At 47.9% G+C, this 17,809-nt stretch overlaps 1 protein-coding gene across 4 annotated transcripts in view; it reads left to right on the forward strand.

Moving 5' to 3' along the window:
- Positions 1-1,928: 1,928 nt before the first annotated feature.
- HDAC5 (histone deacetylase 5) overlaps positions 1,929-17,809 on the forward strand; it is a 285,336-nt gene continuing 269,455 nt past the window's right edge. For 3 of the 4 annotated variants that reach the window (XM_077315952.1, XM_077315958.1, XM_077315956.1), the window contains exons 1-2: positions 1,930-2,212; positions 13,909-14,110. In XM_077315952.1, the coding sequence (XP_077172067.1) occupies positions 14,089-14,110 (22 nt within the window). In that variant the 5' untranslated portion in view covers positions 1,930-2,212; positions 13,909-14,088. Of the gene's footprint in view, positions 2,213-13,908; positions 14,111-17,809 lie in introns of all 4 variants that reach the window. The other variant, XM_077315953.1, reaches the window with a different exon arrangement.

Below are 17,809 nucleotides of genomic sequence, written 5' to 3' on the forward strand. Positions count from 1 at the left end.
TATGATTCTTTAGGGTCAGGGACCTTTAGCTGGTTTTCAGGGCCATTTCGCACCTGATAAATATAGTGAAAAGCTTACCTTATGAAGACACCATATTTTTGCCATTTTGCATGCCGTCTCCAACCGCTTGTGTCCATCCAGCAAACTTTAAGCAACATCTGCCATTTTACAGCGGTAGTTGGGGAATTGCATAAAGTGCATTCCCCAACCTAAAAAGTGCAAGCTATAGTACAGCAAACCAGTAGGCCACACACTAAAGAGATGTGTGGAGGCATAGAAGCGCTATCTCCACCTCCAAGGTCCCGTCCTCGAACCCAGCTCCCTCTCTCTTCTCTTGGGGACTTTTTTATTTAGAGCAAACTTCCAGGATCAACAAATAGTTGTTCAATCATGCAGGCAAAGCCAAAAAGAATTTTTCCCAAAGTTGTCACACAAAGCATGCCTCTGTAATCCCCCCCCCCAAAAAAATCAGGTACGAGATTAATTTTTTTAAGATTCCAGACGCGTAATTCCATAAGGGGTGGCATTAAAGCACTACACATCTATGATTAAATGCATAGGCATTCTTTTGAATGGAGAAGTTTTACTTAAAAAAATAGCAGGCATTGCGGACCCTTTAAAACAGTGGTCCCCAACCTTTTTATCACCGGGGACCACTCAACGCTTGACAATTTTACTGGGGGGGGGTAGTTTACTCCTCTACTCTCAACCACTGCCCTAACGCTCTCTGATCGCTATGGTAATGTTTAAACATCCCTTCAAAATTAGATACAGACACGCCACAACAATGAACATAAGGAACATTTTATTTTCATGGAAATTTTAACTCATGACAATGACAAATCAATGGAAACCCTGATCTTGTTTCTCTGCAACGAGATAGTCCCATCTGGGAGTGATGGGAGACACCCGACACCGGGGATGACACCCGAAGTGTGTTGTAAAGGGCCGGGGGGATGAAGTAAAGGGCCAGGGGGGGGGGGGGGAGAAGGGGTCCTTCTCCAATTAGTCGAAGGACCACATGTGGTGCGCGGCCCACAAGTTGGGGATCACTACTTTAAGATATTGCAAAAAGGGGATTGGCTGCCTGGTTTGAATGACAAGTGGAAGAGAGTCATGTGCAAAGTGCGTTGCTCTCTTCCACCATTTCAAGCAGGTATGTGGAGTGTAAGAAGAATGAGAAGGCGGCAGATGAAAGGGAAACAGCCATAAAGTGAGGAATGGCTGGAGGCTCGATAATTTTTAGCACTACGCCATTTTGCTGATGTAACACTATTTTTTTTCCAATGTACAGAAATGTTCTCAGTCTCCCAGACCCTGAACGTTGTATTCAGACATTTAATGCTAGGTGTTTTAAGTGTGCCAATCACGAAGTGTTGCACTCAGACCACAATTAATGCCCAGGTCCGAGAAACAAGAACCCCGAAGGCAGCAAGAACAGGGTCTCCTGGACATGGCCTCCTTCCCGTCTCCGTCCTCTTTTGAGGGGCTGGAGCAGGGGTAGTCAAGCTGCGGCCCTCCAGATTCCACGGATATTTGCTGGCAGGCTCATGGGAATTGTAGTCCGTGGACATCTGGAGGGCCGCAGTTTGCCTCCCCCTGGGCTGAAGGGTAGGAATGTTCCTGTTTAGTAGCAATTATCGCAGCTGAAATAGTCGGGGGCGTTAACAGGAGATTTGTCACAGTGCTCACTCATTTGGAATAGTCATTCGGAAGACATGTCCTCGTCTTCGCTTTTGGGAATATGGTGATCCTAAACAAGAAGAAACTCGCGTATTCCTCGTTCCTTTAAAAGTTTAAACAAGTCCTCTGTTAGCGGACAAATTCCCCCAAGCTCCTCCTCCTTCCTCCTCCTTCTTTCCCCACCCCCAACCGACGGGACGAGGGAGGGAGTGAGGCTATTTATAGACTGGGACTGTCACGTGACGGCGAATGACGTCACTGAATGTTGTTGTTAGTGTTTGGCGGTGGAAGAACGGAGAGCGAGCGAAGCTCAGCGTGTAAAGATGGAGGAGAAGAGGAAAAGGAGGAGGTGGTTGTGGCTATGAAGGGCTGCGACGGCGGGGACGGCCGCCTCTAGCGCAGACGGGGGTGGGTGGGCACTCAGTCTGGGCCGGACCGGGGCCTAGGGATTGCAGCCTTCCCGTCCTCTGCACGAAGATCTGCAAGTGAAGCAGCAGGAGTACGCCGTTCGCCCCGCAGCCTCTTGCAGGTAAAAGCGAGGGGGGAGACGGCAGCGCAGGGGGCAGCGGCAGCGGGAAGCCTTGTAAATCTTTCCCCAAAGCCTGGCTGGCTGGCTGGCTGGCTGGCTGGGGGGGCGCAAGGGAAAGAACGCCGCCGTTCTTTCGCCGAGAAGGGGACAAAACAGCCAAGGGCGCGCGTGGAGAGAGGATTCGGAACATCCACGCCAGTTGTGCCGCGCAAGGTGGAGGTTGCGCACCTTCCCTCTCAAAAAACGTCCACCTTCTCTGCCCGGGGTCATTAAAGCGGGAACCGGCGTGAGAGCCAGACAGCCCCATCAGCTTCGTGAGCGCGGCACGATGGCAAGTTTCTCCCACAGCCTTGCCAAAACAAACAACCCCCACCCCCTTCCCCCAAACTCAGAGAAGGCGACATTTTGCGGTATTTTTAGACGAAGCAGTGAAGGAGAATGAGGAGGCTTTTTTGGAGTATGAACTCTTGTGTATGTGAAGGAAAAAAGAAGGAGCGATATCCTCCTTTCATAAGGGAAGAGTTTGATCTGATTTCGGAATTCTACATTCTTAGAACTGTCTTGGTGGGTTTCTTCTCCTATGTCTTCATGTTGCACTTTTTGTAATTCTATCCCCCAAAGCTGTCTTGGAAGGCTGGTGTTTGGTTGCCAGAGCAACTGTGGGCATGAGAATGGGAGGATACCAAGCCCCTCTCCCTCAATCTCATGGCTCAGCGTACAAATTTTTCTCTTGCAACCCGTTGGGTTGGCTTTTCTTGATGCCTCTCTTTGGTAGTAGCAGAAAGCACCACAGATTTGGTGGGGTTGTGGTGGAAAATGAAGGGCACAAAGTGTGTAGAAAATGTGCTTATTGATGGAGACCTAGGCAAGACTTTTTAGTGCTGGCCAGAAATATTAAACAGGACATTGCTTATGTGTTGAATGATGGGGTTTGGGTGAAGAACAAAAACAAAGAACAAAACCAAAACCTCCTGTCTATAATGGCATATGCCGCTAATGATTGAGCTGTTTCTTACTTGCCATCATTTTGTCAAAGCTTCTGTAGAATATAGAATCTGAGCTCTGGTTTCCTACAGCATGAACGCACTCACGAAGCCACCTTAAGCCACCCTTGGTCTATCAAGGTCAGTATTGCCTACTCTGGTGGTGGCTCTCTAGGGTCACTGTAGGAAGTCTTTCACATCATCTCCTGCCCAATCTTTTAAACTGGAATTGCTGTGGATCAAACCTTAGATCTGCATACTTAGTAGGTGCTGTTCTATTGAACCATAGGTCCCAGCTTGTTATCATTTCAGTCAGTAATGCCTGATGAATGGGGTGCAATATAGTGACTCTGACATTTCTCAATTTAGTTTGGAGTGATTCTTTGTTTGGGAAAGGGAGCCTTTGTTTCAGTGTATGAACCAAATAGGACAATTTTTGAATATTAAAGTAAATGATATTTTCATGTCAGTTTTATTCCTGAGAGATTTGGTGGAAAGAGAACCATACCTTTCTGAAAAGTGTGCCTGCTTGAGGGGGTCACAGAGATGTGCATCTAAAAGCATGGGTGGGCAGCAATTCTGTATGATAATTTAGGGCAGGAGCAGGATTGTGAAAAGATCTAGTCCCTCGTACTTTCATGATAAGCAAGTTGTCACGTGGTTTGTTGGGAATTATGCATGTTTAAAATAACATTTCCACACTTGCATTACTTAGTCCAGGGATGCTAAAGGAGTGCTAGACTGCTTTTTGCATACCTAAAGCACTTGTGAAGGAAGCCATATTCCTTTCCCTTAGTACACGTGGACTGGATGTTGTGATATTATGGTGGTGAAAACAAGTATGATATTGTGGGATGTGTGGCATTTTCCTAACATTTGAACAGTGATAATTACAAGTTTCAGCCCACTGAATTTCTCTTGATACCTTTCTGGCTGACCCTTTGATTCTGGCCATCTTGTGGGAGAGAATTACAGGTGTTTAAATTACATCTTGCGTGAAGACATATTTTTTCTATCTGTCTGAACCTGTTTTATTGAGTGATTTAGAGTTCTCTTCTTATTGGAAGGGGGGAGTGTATGAGATACTTAGTTGTGTCTTCTGTCATTGCTTCCCCCCTTTCATCTTCTAAAACATAAAGCCTCAGATGGTTTAGTTGCTTGAATGCTCTAGATCAGTGGTCCCCAACCACCGGGCCGCGGCTCCCTCTCCCCGCTCCCCCCCGCAGTGAGAAACTTCCCAGGCCGCAAGCAAATCCCCCGCCAAAGAGGCTGATTAGCTTGTGGCCCGGCAAGCTTCTTTTTGCGGGGGGGGGGGGGGGAAGCACGGCTGCTGGTGCAAACGCGCACGTTCGGCAGGTCTGTGCATGTGCGGCCGCACATGGTGCAAACGCACATGCGCGGACCTGCCGCGCATGTGCGGCCACCGGATCGCCCTCCCTCCCACTGGTCCGCAGCGGACAACTATAAGGTTGCGGACCACTATAGATTATTTTGGTTGCTTTTTCTGTCCCTTCCAACAGTATATAATTATTTGAGGTGAAAACTTGATCTGTATTGCCAGTGTAGTATTTCAGATGTTGCTGTATCACAGCCGTGTAGCTGTATACAAAGCCATGACTGCCGACTTGGCTGTCTTGTTTTTCAGTACCTTTCCTAATAATCACTTGCACAGATTTTACCTTTCTTGATGTAGTCTTCAGTACACTGATCTGCCCCCAAGAATCCCAGCAGTTGTTTTAGTCTGTTGCAGCAGAAATAAACAAGAGGCACTTAAAAAAAACTAATAAAACTTTTTCAGTCTAAAGTGCCCTGTTTTCCTGAACATATGGTAGAATCATTTGTGTCTGAAGAAGTGGGCTGTAGTCCATGAAACCATGTGCGAGACAAAAGAGTGTGTCACTAGCACCAAAACAAATTTCCATGGCAGATTGAGAATAACACACCAGGTTTCCCAGATCCTAGTCTCACACTTTTAACTACTACACTATACTGTCTGTTAGAGAGTAGACTTGGTCATTAAGGACAAATCCCCATTTGCTCTCCCTTCCTGTTCTGCTTATCCTGTATTCTTCTTCAGCATATGAACTGTATTGTTTGGGCCTCAACTGGCTGACTAGTTACCTTCAGAAAGCAACACAAGAAGGTGATGTGGCGTAGTGCTTGACCGATGTTTGAATCCCTGTTCTGCTGTAGAAGATCACTCGGTGACCTTGTCAGTCATTTCATCTCTCCTTAACCTACCTTGCAAGGCTTTGAGGATAGTGTAAGTAGCTTGGGGAGTGAATATGCAACTTTTGCTTGTAAGCAGTTTGATGGGGAATTGCCTGAATGACAAAATGCCTTTGGAGTTACTTATTTTTTTAAACCACCCAGGTCAAATTGATGAGAACCCTGTAATCCAGTGGTCCGCAACTTTTTTATCACCGGGGACCAGTCAATGCTTGACAATTTTACTGAGGCTCGGGGTGGGGGGGTAGTCTTTTGCTGAGGGTCGCCGCCGCCGCCTGAGCCCCTGCTCCACTTGCTTTCCCACGGGCGCCCCTGACTTCCCACTGCCCGCTAGGGGGTGCTGCCAGCAGCAGCTGTGCAGTGCCACACTAAGGGGGAGCCCCAGCCATGGTGGCCGCTGGAGAGCACCAAAGGTGAGCTGGTGGCAGGGCAGCAGCCAGGGAGGAGGAGCCGCAGCCTGGTACCGACTGATCCACAGACTGGTCCTGGTCCCCGGACCGGGGGTTGTGGAGCGCTGCTGTAATCTTTTGGGCATTTACTCTGTAGCATATAGCTTGTCTTCCTTAAGCTATTTGGAGCTCTCAGGTGATCAAGTGACATGACTGTATTGTCCCTTCTCTCTCTCTGAGGCACATTGTGATGGTCTGGATTCAGTGAGTGGATCTGTTTGGGGACTGATATGTGGGGTTGTATCACTGAGGAAATCCTCCTGTCAGATTTCACTTGCACCATGAATTCACCAGCCTTGTGGCTGTTGGCCATCTCAAGTAAATCCTCAGGGCTCTGCGGACATCCAAGGTGTGCTACTCCTTCTCCTGTTTTTCTGGCTTAGGGTAAAAGGAGGGCAGGAAGAGACCTTGGGTTTTGCGGACCTTGGGAACAAAGGAAGGATCCATGAAAAGAGTCACATAATTCTTATGAAAGGAACAGAACTCCTTCCTGGAGCTTATTTCCAATACCTGGTGTGTTGATGTTATAGCTACTAGGAAGGAAACCTTCCAGTTCAGGAATCTGAGTTCCGCTGTCTTAAGAGGCTCAAATGGCGCCTGCATTAATGCCTTCAGGACCGTAGACAGCTTCCAGGAGGGAAAATTGTGCAGTACTGGAGGCGCGATCTGCATCAGTCCTTTGGTAAATTGTTTGACATGCTTGCTTGAAGTCAAGCTCCATTATTGTCTGTGCCACAGTATTGCGTTGAGGGCAGTGTCCTGTCTCTTCAAGGTGTTGGGTTGCAGTTCCTTCTTCCAGGCTTGAAACAGGAATTGCAAGATGTCCAAGTCAGCCAGCTCCAAAGGGTCCACTGTGAACGAGGCTGCCCATCTTTGGAAGATCTGCTAGGTGTGGTTGTAGATGTGTGTCATGGCTGGCCATCAAGATTGCAGCATGACACCTATGATTTCTTTAGAAAAATCCCATCTCTCTAAATACTGCTTTTCAAACTCCAAGGCAACAGGAGGAACCAGGCTGGGTTTTGATGAGCCATTGGATCCTGAAGAAGCATGTCAGGTCTGATGGGCAGCTGCCATGGTTTCTCAAATGTCAGGGACATGAGGTCCAAAAACCAGTGGCAGTGAGGCCAGAAGGGAGCCACCAAGATCACATCTACACGCTCTACCCTAATCCTGCATGCTCTAGCCTAATCGGCTGACCAACAGGATAGAAGGAAAGACGTACAGTAGTCCCGGCGGCCAGTTATGAGTCATGGTGTCCATGCCCAATGCCAGACATTTGGGAAACCTGGAGAGGAAGCGGGGTACCTTTTGATTTCTTGCCATTAGGTCGATCTGTGGAAGACTGAAACGGTCCATCCTAGATCCATTTCCTAGGAGCAGAAACGCCTCTTGATTTAGACTCCACTCACCTGGATTGAGGACTTAACCTGCTTAGCCAGTCCACCTGAACATTGGCAACTCCTCTGAGATACGCTGTGCTGAGACCGGCAAGATGTGCTTCTGCCCATTGAAGTAACTGTATTGCCTCATCTAACGACGTCCTTGACCTCATTCCACCCTGGTGGTTGATGTGCTCCTTCATGGACATATTGGCGATCCTGGAACTGTTGATGAAATGGTTGTAGAGATCTCTGGACTACCTGTCCCTCCAGCCAGTTGATGCTCTGACTTGCCTCTGTCTGGGTCCAGCGTCCCTGCATGCACTGGTCCCTGCAGTCCCTGTATGCACTGGCCCCCCAGCCCCTCTAGCTGGCATCTGTGTTGACTACCACTTGGGGCTGAAGGAGAAAGGAGGCAGGATCAAAGCTAGCATAACGTCAGACCACTGGCTGAGGGATCCCCACTGCGGGATGCAATAATTTTAAGCTAATCAGTCAGGATCTAACTAATTGTGCACGACTGCATGGCATTCCATTGTCTTTGTTGATAAATTGTGGGGGTTTTGGAGTGGGTTTCCAGTGCAGTCTTGGTGTAGCTTGTATCATGTTCTGGCACTAATAAAGAGCTGCAACCATTCCAGTGTCTGTATGCTGCCTGAACCCACAGATCTAACACTGGTGATGAGGTTGGGATCGTGACACTGTGTTAGTAAGTGATCATCTACTGGAATCCCTGGAGATACAGAGCCCTGCCGTCTGAGGAGGGACAAGCTGCCACCACGGAGCACTGCCATCCTAGGAGAGACAAGCCATTGAATTCACTGGTGCAGAGCCCTGCTGGCAAGGAAGGACCATCCACCAGTTGAAATCACTTTCTGTTTGATGCCGGACCTCCAAGGAAGGGACTATCTGATCAATTGAATGCACTGCCCAGAGAGCAGACTCAGTCTTGAAGAAATTGACATTGTCACCAAGAACCGTCTTGAGCCCCGTCTTGAGCCATTCAACCTCAGAAAACCAGGCAGATGGAAGGTTTACACCAAAATGCTGCAGTTCCATTTCTTATCCAACAACATCATGGAGCAGGCCACTTAGCACAACACTTTCCTGAGTGTGTGTAGTCAGCTTGGTGTAGTGGTTAGGAGTGCGGACTTCTAATCTGGTGAACTGTGTTTGATTCCGCGCTCCCTCACATGCAATCAGCTGGGTGACCCTGGGTTCGCCACAGCACTGATAAAATGGTTCTGACCGAGTAGTAATATCAGGGCTCTCTCAGCCTCACCTACCTCACAGGGTGTATGTTGTGGGGAGAGGAAAGGGGTGGCAAATGGAAGCCTCTTTGAGACTCCTTCGGGTAGAGAAAAGCAGCATATAAGAACCAACCTTTCTTCTTCAAGATTCCCCACGTTCTCACGGAGTTTGCCAAGCCTTGAGACCATCACGTTCATTGAGCTCATTGCAAAGCTCAACAATTACTTGAGCCCGAAGCCTGGCATCATTGAGAGTCGCCAAGCATTTGACAACATATGAATATGGTGCAAAGATGGTGGAGTGGACGGAGGTAGCATTTTGACTCCTCCATCTCAGACTTGCAAATTGTGGCTTTTCCTCCCAATTTTGTTGGTATGTGGAAGAACTTTTAAGATAATGATCATGGGAAATCTCCAGCCTGCAAAGTTAGAAATTGACCCAGGACATAGCTGGCCTGGAGACTCTGTCCTGAGTTTGGAAGGGGACTGGATGGGGATGCGCGGCCCGGCCCTGATTCCCTCTCCCCGCCCTCCCGCAGTAAGAAGCTTCCCGGGCTGCAAGCTTGCGGGCTGGGAAGTTTTTTACTGTGGGGAGAGGGAGCCGCGGCCCGGCGCCGCAGGTTGGGGACCACTGCCGTATACAATGGGACTCTGACATCTTGTGATTTTGATGTAATGCCCCTGTTGATACAGCCTAAAATGGCATTTGCCTTTTTTACCGCTGCATCACACTGCCTGCTCATGTTTAGTTTACAATCCACAAGTACCCCAAGGTCTCGTTCACACACAGTGTTACCTAGAAGCGTATCCCCCATCCCAGTAGGCATGTTTTTCATTTTTCTGACTCAGATGCAGAACTTTACACTTACCTTTATTAAATTGCATCTTGTTCTCATTTGCCCATTTTTCCATTGCGTTCAGATCTTGTTGAACTTTGTCTCTATCTTCCGGAGTATTTGCCAGTCCTCCCAATTTGGTGTCATCTGCAGACTTGATGAGTAGTCCCTCCACCCTTTCATCTAGATCATTAATAAATGTTAAAAAGTACCTGGCTGAGCACCATGCCCTGAGGTACCTCGCTACTCACCTCTCTCCAGTCTGATGAAACACCATTGACAACAACTCTTTGAGTGCGGTTCTCTAACCAATTCCCTATCCATCTGACTATCTGAAAATCCAGATTTCAGTCCTTCAACTTATCCATCAGAACATCATGGGGAACCTTGTCAAAAGCTTTACTAAAATCCAAGTAAATGACATCAACCGAATTTCCATGATCCAGCAAACCTGTTACTTGGTCAAAAAAGGAAACCAGGTTGGTCTGGCAGGACCTGTTGGAGACAAATCCATGCTGACTTCCTTGGATCACCAAATTGTCCTCCAGATGTTTGCAGATGTTTGCAGACCACTTTAAGGACTGGAGATGTCCCGGAGGACTGGAAGAGAGCAAACGTTATTCCGATCTTCAAAAAAGGGAGGAAAGATGACCCGGGAAACTACAGACCAGTGAGTCTGACCTCTGTTGTGGGGAAGATAATGGAGCAGATATTAAAGGGAGCGATCTGCTAACATCTGGAGGACAATTTGGTGATCCAAGGAAGTCAGCATGGATTTGTCTCCAACAGGTCCTGCCAGACCAACCTGGTTCCCTTTTTTGACCAAGTAAGAAGTTTGCTGGATCGGGGAAATTCGGTTGATGTCATTTGCTTGGATTTTAGTAAAGCTTTTGACAAGGTTCCCCATGATGTTCTGATGGATAAATTGAAGGACTGCAATCTGGATTTTCAGATAGTCAGGTGGATAGGGAATTGGTTAGAGAACCGCACTCAAAGAGTTGTTGTCAATGGTGTTTCATCAGACTGGAGAGAGGTGAGTAGCGGGGTACCTCAGGGCTCGGGGCTTGGCCCGGTACTTTTTAACATATTTATTAATGATCTAGATGAGGGGGTGGAGGGACTACTCATCAAGTTTGCAGATGACACAATAGGGAGGACTGGCAAATACTCCGGAAGATAGAGACAGAGTTCAACAAGATCTGAACACAATGGAAAAATGGGCAAATGAGAACAAGATGCAATTTAATAAAGATAAGTGTAAAGTTCTGCATCTGGGTCAGAAAAATGAAAAGCATGCCTACTGGATGGGGGATACGCTTCTAGGTAACACTGTGTGTGAACGAGACCTTGGGGTACTTGTGGATTGTAAACTAAACATGAGCAGGCAGTGTGATGCACCGGTAAAAAAGGCAAATGCCATTTTGGGCTGTATTAACGGAGGCATCACATAAAAATCACAAGATGTCATAGTCCCATTGTATACGGCACTGGTCAAACCACACTTGGAGTACTGTGTGCAGTTCTGGAGGCCTCACTTCAAGAAGGACGTAGATAAAATTGAAAGGGTACAGAGGAGAGCGACGAGGATGATCTGGGGCCAAGGCACCAAGCCCTATGAAGATAGGTTGAGGGACTTGGGAATATTCAGCCTGGAGAAAGGGAGGTTGAGAGGGGACCCTCTTTAAGTATTTGAAAGGTTGTCACTTGGAGGAGGGCAGGATGCTGTTTCTGTTGGCTGCAGAGGAGAGGACACGCAGTAATGGGTTTAAACTTCAAGTACAACGATATAGGCTAGATATCAGGAAAAAAATTTTCACAGTCAGAGTAGTTCAGCAGTGGAATAGGCTGCCTAAGGAGATGGTGAGCTCCCCCTCACTGGCAGTCTTCAAGAAGAGGTTGGATACACACTTTTCTTGGATGCTTTAGGATGCTTAGGGCTAATCCTGCATTGAGCAGGGGGTTGGACTAGATGGCCTGTATGGCCCTTTCCAACTCTATGATTCTATGATTCTACCCCTGACCTTCGGGCTGTCACTGCAGTCACAGAATCACAGAATTCTAGAGTTGGAAGGGGCCATACAGGCCATCTAGTCCAACCCCCTGCTCAGCGCAGGATCAGCCCAAAGCATTCTAAAACATCCAAGAAAAGTGTGCATCCAACCTTTGTTTGAAGACTGCCAGTCGATTGGCTGCAGTGTTCATTGGCACCCTCAGTTGCTGCATCCTCCATCAAGGTTTCCGTCTTGAGTGTCTTGAGGTCAAAGCTGTAGGTTCAGCAGTTGCTGTGGACGCGTCCAGCATCATGATGAGTCCATTAGTGCAATCCACAGGAAACATGAGTTCTGCCTAACTGTCAGAATTCTAGACTTGTAGAACAAAAACTTCTATTTTGGAAAGTTTCTTTATTCTCAAGCAAAAGCATCCAACGTCGGGAAATACGCAGAACTGGGGTTACAAGCAGAATATCACATATACTAGTAAAAAAAGCCCACTGCAGTCAAAATGCAGTGGGCGCTAGGAGGGCAGGCCATGAGGGCGACGGGGCTGTCCGCCCTGTTCAGCAAGGGCGGGGGTGTCCTGTGGGACTGGTGGCTACCTTGTCAGCTGGGTGTCTCTGGATCCGTGGGGCAGGGCACAGCTGGCGGCGGCGGTCCCGATTCTTTAATTGGCGGCGGCTTCTGGCTGGCAGCGTCGGGGTGGCGGTCTCGAAGCTTCAAGTGTTGTCGGCTTGTGGGTGGCTTGGGGGGGGCACGAAGCGCCTCTCGCCGCATCAGCCCGTCACCTTTGAGCAGCACGGGCAGCAAGGCATTGTGGGAGTTGGAGTCCAGGAGTCTTCCTGCTGGAGTCTTCCTGCTTTCGGCGAGGCTTGCGGCAGCTGTCAGAGGTGACGGGCTGATGCGGCGAGAGGCACTTCGCGCCTCTCGCCGCATCAGCCCGCCGGGCAGGAAACCCCGGCAGCCGCGCTCCGCGCGACTGCCGGGGGTTCCCTCGGGCGCCAGCCTGACACGGAGAGAGGCGCGAAGCGCCTCTCACCTCTTCCGGCTGGGAACAACTGCGAGCAGCACGGGCAGCAAGGCATTGTGGGAGTTGGAGTCCAGACTTCCTGCTGGAGTCTTCCTGCTTTCTGTAGTCTTCGGTGAGGCTTGCGGCGGCTGTCAGAGGTGACGGTCTGACGCGGCGAGAGGCGCTTCGCACCTCTCGCCGCATCAGACCACCGGGCAGGGAACCCCCGGCAGCCGCGCTCCGCGCAACTGCCGGGGGTCCCTCAGGCGCCGGCCTGATGCAGAGAAAGGCGCTTTGCGCCTCTCGCCGCATCAGGCCGCCGGGCAGGGAGCCCCCGGCAGCCGCACTCCGCGCGACTGCCGGGGGCTCCCTCGGGCGCCGGCCTGACGCGGTGAGAGGCGCTTTGCGCCTCTCACCGCATCAGGCCGGGAGCAACTGCGAGCCGCGCTGCGCGTGGCTCGCAGTTGCTGGGGCTGGGAATCAGAGTGACCAATCGGCCTGCCGATTGGTCCCTCCGATTGTCATGAGGAAGGGTCCAGTCTGGACCCTTCCTCATCCCGGACACATCCCGCCCCAGAACGCCTTACTCTTTTATTTATTCCGTGGCGCCCGTGGCGCCACGGGCGGTGTACAGATAATACATAAGAACATCCCCTTCCCATGGTAAGGTGACGACTTGGGTTTTAGGATGAGACAAAACATTCTGCTGATCAGGGTACCAGGCACAGGACAAGCAAACTAAGGCAAAGGGAGTCCAGCCTGCATGTTGTGGGAAGCAGAGGCAATAATGAGGCGCATGGCCTTGAGGAGTGAGAGAAACCAGCATAGCATAGACCAGACAAAATGGTCAGCTTCATACATCAATTACTGAAACCATTTAAACTCATGGCAGAATACCTAGGATTCTGACACAGACATCCTTCAGATTCATTCTCAGTATTCTCTGCCTTTGTAATAGTTGAATACATTTCTTTCCTATCAAAGAAAGGCATAAGCATCATCACATGGGCTACTTTGGGTTTTTTTCCCTGATCCCTCCATTTGAAACCATGTAAGAAACTGCATATGTTTTGTCCACATCTACACAAGATCAATCACCCTATCTCCAAAATTCTAGCGTGTGCTTTCATGATGATGCATAATAGATGTGATTATAACTTTTTGCACTGTGCCCTACCTCCTTTGGAACTGGAAGTGGGTACTGGGCATAAACACTATCTTCTGTTTTGATACTGTAATGTTCAAGCCAGGGATTATAGTTATAGTTATATATCTTTTTTATTTAAGCACTGGAATGCTTGTGTGCATAGTAGAAGTTATTTGAATGTATACCATAGAGATGTGTATTCAGAAAGTCTCCAATCCAATCCCTGTCATCTGTAATGAATAGCTCCCAGGTTGTTGGGGAAAGGGCATTGGAGAGTTGCTAACTACCAGAGAAGATACTAACAGGATATAAGACCGCTTTTGCATATTTTAACTGCTCATTTGTAATGTTCTTTAACTGCTCTTTTGCAATGACAGATGCTGACTTTTCTATTTTTTGTTTTTGTTTTAATCATAGGGTTGCTTAGAAGGATTTCATCTCTTGCTACAAGGGATGTCCCAGGTGTTTTGGCTGAACGGCATCTGACCATCTTTGCCGTCAGTTCCCAACCCCCCATGTGAACACCATTGGAGGCCTAGCTCTTCACAGCTTCTTCCTGATCTTTCGGCGAGCAGCCACTCTATCAACAAAGACAACATGAACTCCAAGAATGAATCAGGTAGGTGAGGGTAGGTAAGGTGATGTTGGGAAGAGTGACTTGGCAGTGATGCTTTTTCATTGGCTTCAGCCAGTTTGGACAACAAAAGTGGATGGTGTTTGCCTGCTGTGTGTTCTGTAATTGTACCTTGTATGTATGCATGGAAAAGGAGCTGATTAAGTTGCAAGAATGCCAACTTCCACATGGTGCCCCATCTTTTTAACTCAGTTAAATGTTGGGGATCCATGATATGTTTTGTCTGTTCACTAGCTCAAGGCCACTGAAATCTGGTGGGCAGTTTGAAGAGGGCATCCTTCACTAGTTTTCCCAACCCTAATCACCACCTGTTGTTCCCAGCTTTTCCCTCTGCTAACCATTCTTACTGCTCACATGGGAATGCAGGCCTGGCCCCTCTGATTTGTCCATCTGCTACCATGGCAGCAACTTTTCTGATGGTTTCATTGAAACTATTGCTATGGGCAGAAGAATAGTTTTAGTCCTACTTCTTTACAGAAATTAATATAGCTTCCTTGGCTCTGAGAAAGGAGGAAAAATATATTGATGCCCGCTCTTCCTTTTTTCCATATATAGTTGGAGGAGAGACTGTTGGAAAAAATACTGCCCCCATGGGAACAAAGCTTTTGGGAGAATCAGTGAGCTGCAACATGGAGTGGAAAGGTGTGGAAGTCCTGCTCTGCTGGCTTCACTCCATTGATAGGCCTTTGAATCCTATGACTTCTGCTAAGCCTTCCTAGTGATCCTTCAGTTAGTGAAAAGCAGGGCACAAAAACTAGGAACTATTCATCCTCTTCAACTTTTCTGTGTTGGGGGTGGGAGGGGAAGGCTGGATGGGAGAGCCTGTGATGATGGAGCATGGATTAAGTGCTTAGGCACCCTGGGCTCCTCCACTGCAGGTCAGTAGGGTAGGTTCACATGATAATCCTAAAGTTGGCACTGAATTCACCCTCTTCCTTAATTCTGCTCAGATGATTGTTGATACCATATTGTTCTTGTTGACCCTCTTTTGCACTTACAGAGCTAGTTTACTGTTTTTCTTTGAAGTAAATATTCAAAAACTTTTAACCTACTGATGCCTCAATTAATTTTAATTTACCAGTAGCTGCTGCATTTCCCACTCTTGGCTTGTTGTTGTTGTTGTTATTTAATTTCTTACTCGCCACTCCCAGTAAGGCTCATAGTGGGTTACAAAATGTGCATAAAACCCCAGATAAAAATTCCCCTTAAACCACAACCAGAAGTTACAGTCAAAAATAAAATGCATAGGATGCAGCAGAATCTTATTATAATTATATATACGAGTCAATAAATTTGCCCAAATTTTGTGGTAAAATTAGGTGCCTCAGTTTATATGCAGGTCGGCTGTCCATGGTATTTGTCCATGCATTAATCCCCGTGTGATAAGCGGAGTCAGATTCTGTCTTTTGGAAGGATGCTATACCCCAGCAGTTCCCAACCTTTTTGGTATGGTAACCCATTCAAGACTGGCTCAAGGTTTATTTTGTACCCTAGGATTGTGATGGTGAATCTTTTAGAGACCGTGCTCAAACTACAACATAAAACCCACTTATTTATCACAAAGTGCCAACACGTCAATTTAACCTGAATACTGAGATTTTAGTCCCCTCCTTTTTTCTGCACCTTTCCCTTCCCTCCCTTCCTTCTTCGCCTTTGCTGTGTTGAGGGGAGACAGCGAGGCCGGGTGTGCATGCAGACAGTGGTATGTTGTGGTGTTTCCCGTGGGATTGGGATCTGGCTTGGCTCTGCTCTCCCCAGGCTCCGTTCAGTGCAGCCTTCCCACTGCTACCAACACTTGCAGATGCCAGCCCAGCTGAGCAACCTGAGCCAGCCAATCACTTCCCGGGCCAGAGAATATGTGGGAAAAGTGTTCCCTGTTCTCTGTGTGCCAGGAAGCTGGACCTCATGCAGGCTAACTCAGCAAACTCTTTGCAAATTATGACCCGGGCGCTCATCAGGTTCAGCATTCTAGTTTCTACAGTGGCTAGCCATTGTATTTTGGGGAAACCAACAAACACCACAAAAATAGGTACTCTATAAACCCCAAGCAAACAGCATTCCAACATATATAGTCTTTGCATATGGAAGTTACATTTTAGCTTTCGTCCACCCTCTCCTTCCTCCTGAGATGCTAAGAAATTCACTCTAGTACCTTTTAAAAACTTGATCAACGTTTACGTGTAGTGAAGAAAAAATACATGCCATGGAAGATAGTGTTTTTAGGGTCTTGATTTCCAAAATACAAAAGAGAGTAATGTAAAGAAAGTGCTAGCCTGCAACCTACTTTTTGAGGCTTTGCAACGCACATAGCAGGAGGAGCATATCCAACAGTCAATTCTAGAGGTGAACTCCAAGCATGGATGTAGCGATACAGACTTTTGGGAATGGAGTTCATCAAAGAGGACTGTTTCTGCAGGCTGTCTGGGTGATCTGCAAGGTGAGGCCGGGCGAGGCTTGGCCCTGGATGGACACTCGGACGGCCCAATCAGGAGGCGCTTCGTGCCTCCTGATTGGGCCCTCCAAGTTTTTATCTCGGACAGGGCCCGCCCTAAATCCTCCCCAACAGCCCTTACTCCTTTATTTAATCAGCTCCGCAGGAATGGATTAAAGATTGGGGAAGTATGGTTCTGTTTTTGTATTTTATTGTTTTGAAAAGGCCTTTGCCCATACACAATAAATATCTACTACTACAACTTGTAGTGGGGCTACACTTGACCATTACCCCAGATCCTGGATCTTCTAACTCAGGGGCTGATTTGGCATCCAGACACACGTTGGCTGAAGCTAACCACCTGGAAATTGAAAGGACGGCTCTTTTGAAGGTGGAATATACTGAACAGGTAACATCTACTATTCTAGCTTCTCAAAGGCAGACAATGTCTTTACAACGTTACATGGAAGGCCTTTGTGAAACCCAGGAAGGTCGCAGTTATCACCACCTTGATTTCCCAGAAAGAAGTGTTCAAGCTTTCCAGTCATCTTCATGTAATTTGGTTTTTCAAAGGTGCCATGGCTAGGGCTCCACCCCAATTACATAGATTTCCTACATGGAGAATGAATCTGGTACTAATGGGGTTATGGTTGTACCATTTGAACCTATTTTGCAATTCCCTGGGTAAGCAAGGAAGGGCCACAAGAGACAAACTCTGGCACATTCCTTCATGCCCATATACTCACAATCTGTCTAAATTCATAAAATCAGGTCTCAAGATTAATTTGCCCTCTGAAAGAGGGGCTGATTCTGAGAAGATTCAAAGGAGTGGCAGGTTGCAGTGGATGAGCGATGTTGTGAGTATCCTGCATAGTGCAGGGGATTGGACTCGATGACCCAGGAGGTCCATTCCAACTCTATTATTCTATGACTAGGGGCAAAGCCCGTTGTATCCAAGAATACAACGGGCGCTAGAGGTCGGCAGTGGGAAGAGGAAGGGGAGGAGTTGTCCAGTCTGTAAGGGCATGGGGTTGAATGTGTTTGTTGTGTGGGAGGTTGTGGTGGCGTAGTGGCAAATGAGGGCATGGGTGTGGAGATATGGCTGTCAAGAACCTGTGGTTTGGAATGTTCGTTGAGTGTGGGAGAGGACTGACCTTTGGGAATTGTGGCATAGTGGTTACAGATGAGCTTTCCAGAGCCATGTCTTCAGATATGTGAAGGGAAAATCAGACTGGAGACTCTTCTTAGGGGAA

Source organism: Paroedura picta, chromosome 16, assembly GCF_049243985.1.
Source record: "Paroedura picta isolate Pp20150507F chromosome 16, Ppicta_v3.0, whole genome shotgun sequence".
NCBI classification, from domain to species: Eukaryota; Metazoa; Chordata; class Lepidosauria; order Squamata; family Gekkonidae; genus Paroedura; species Paroedura picta.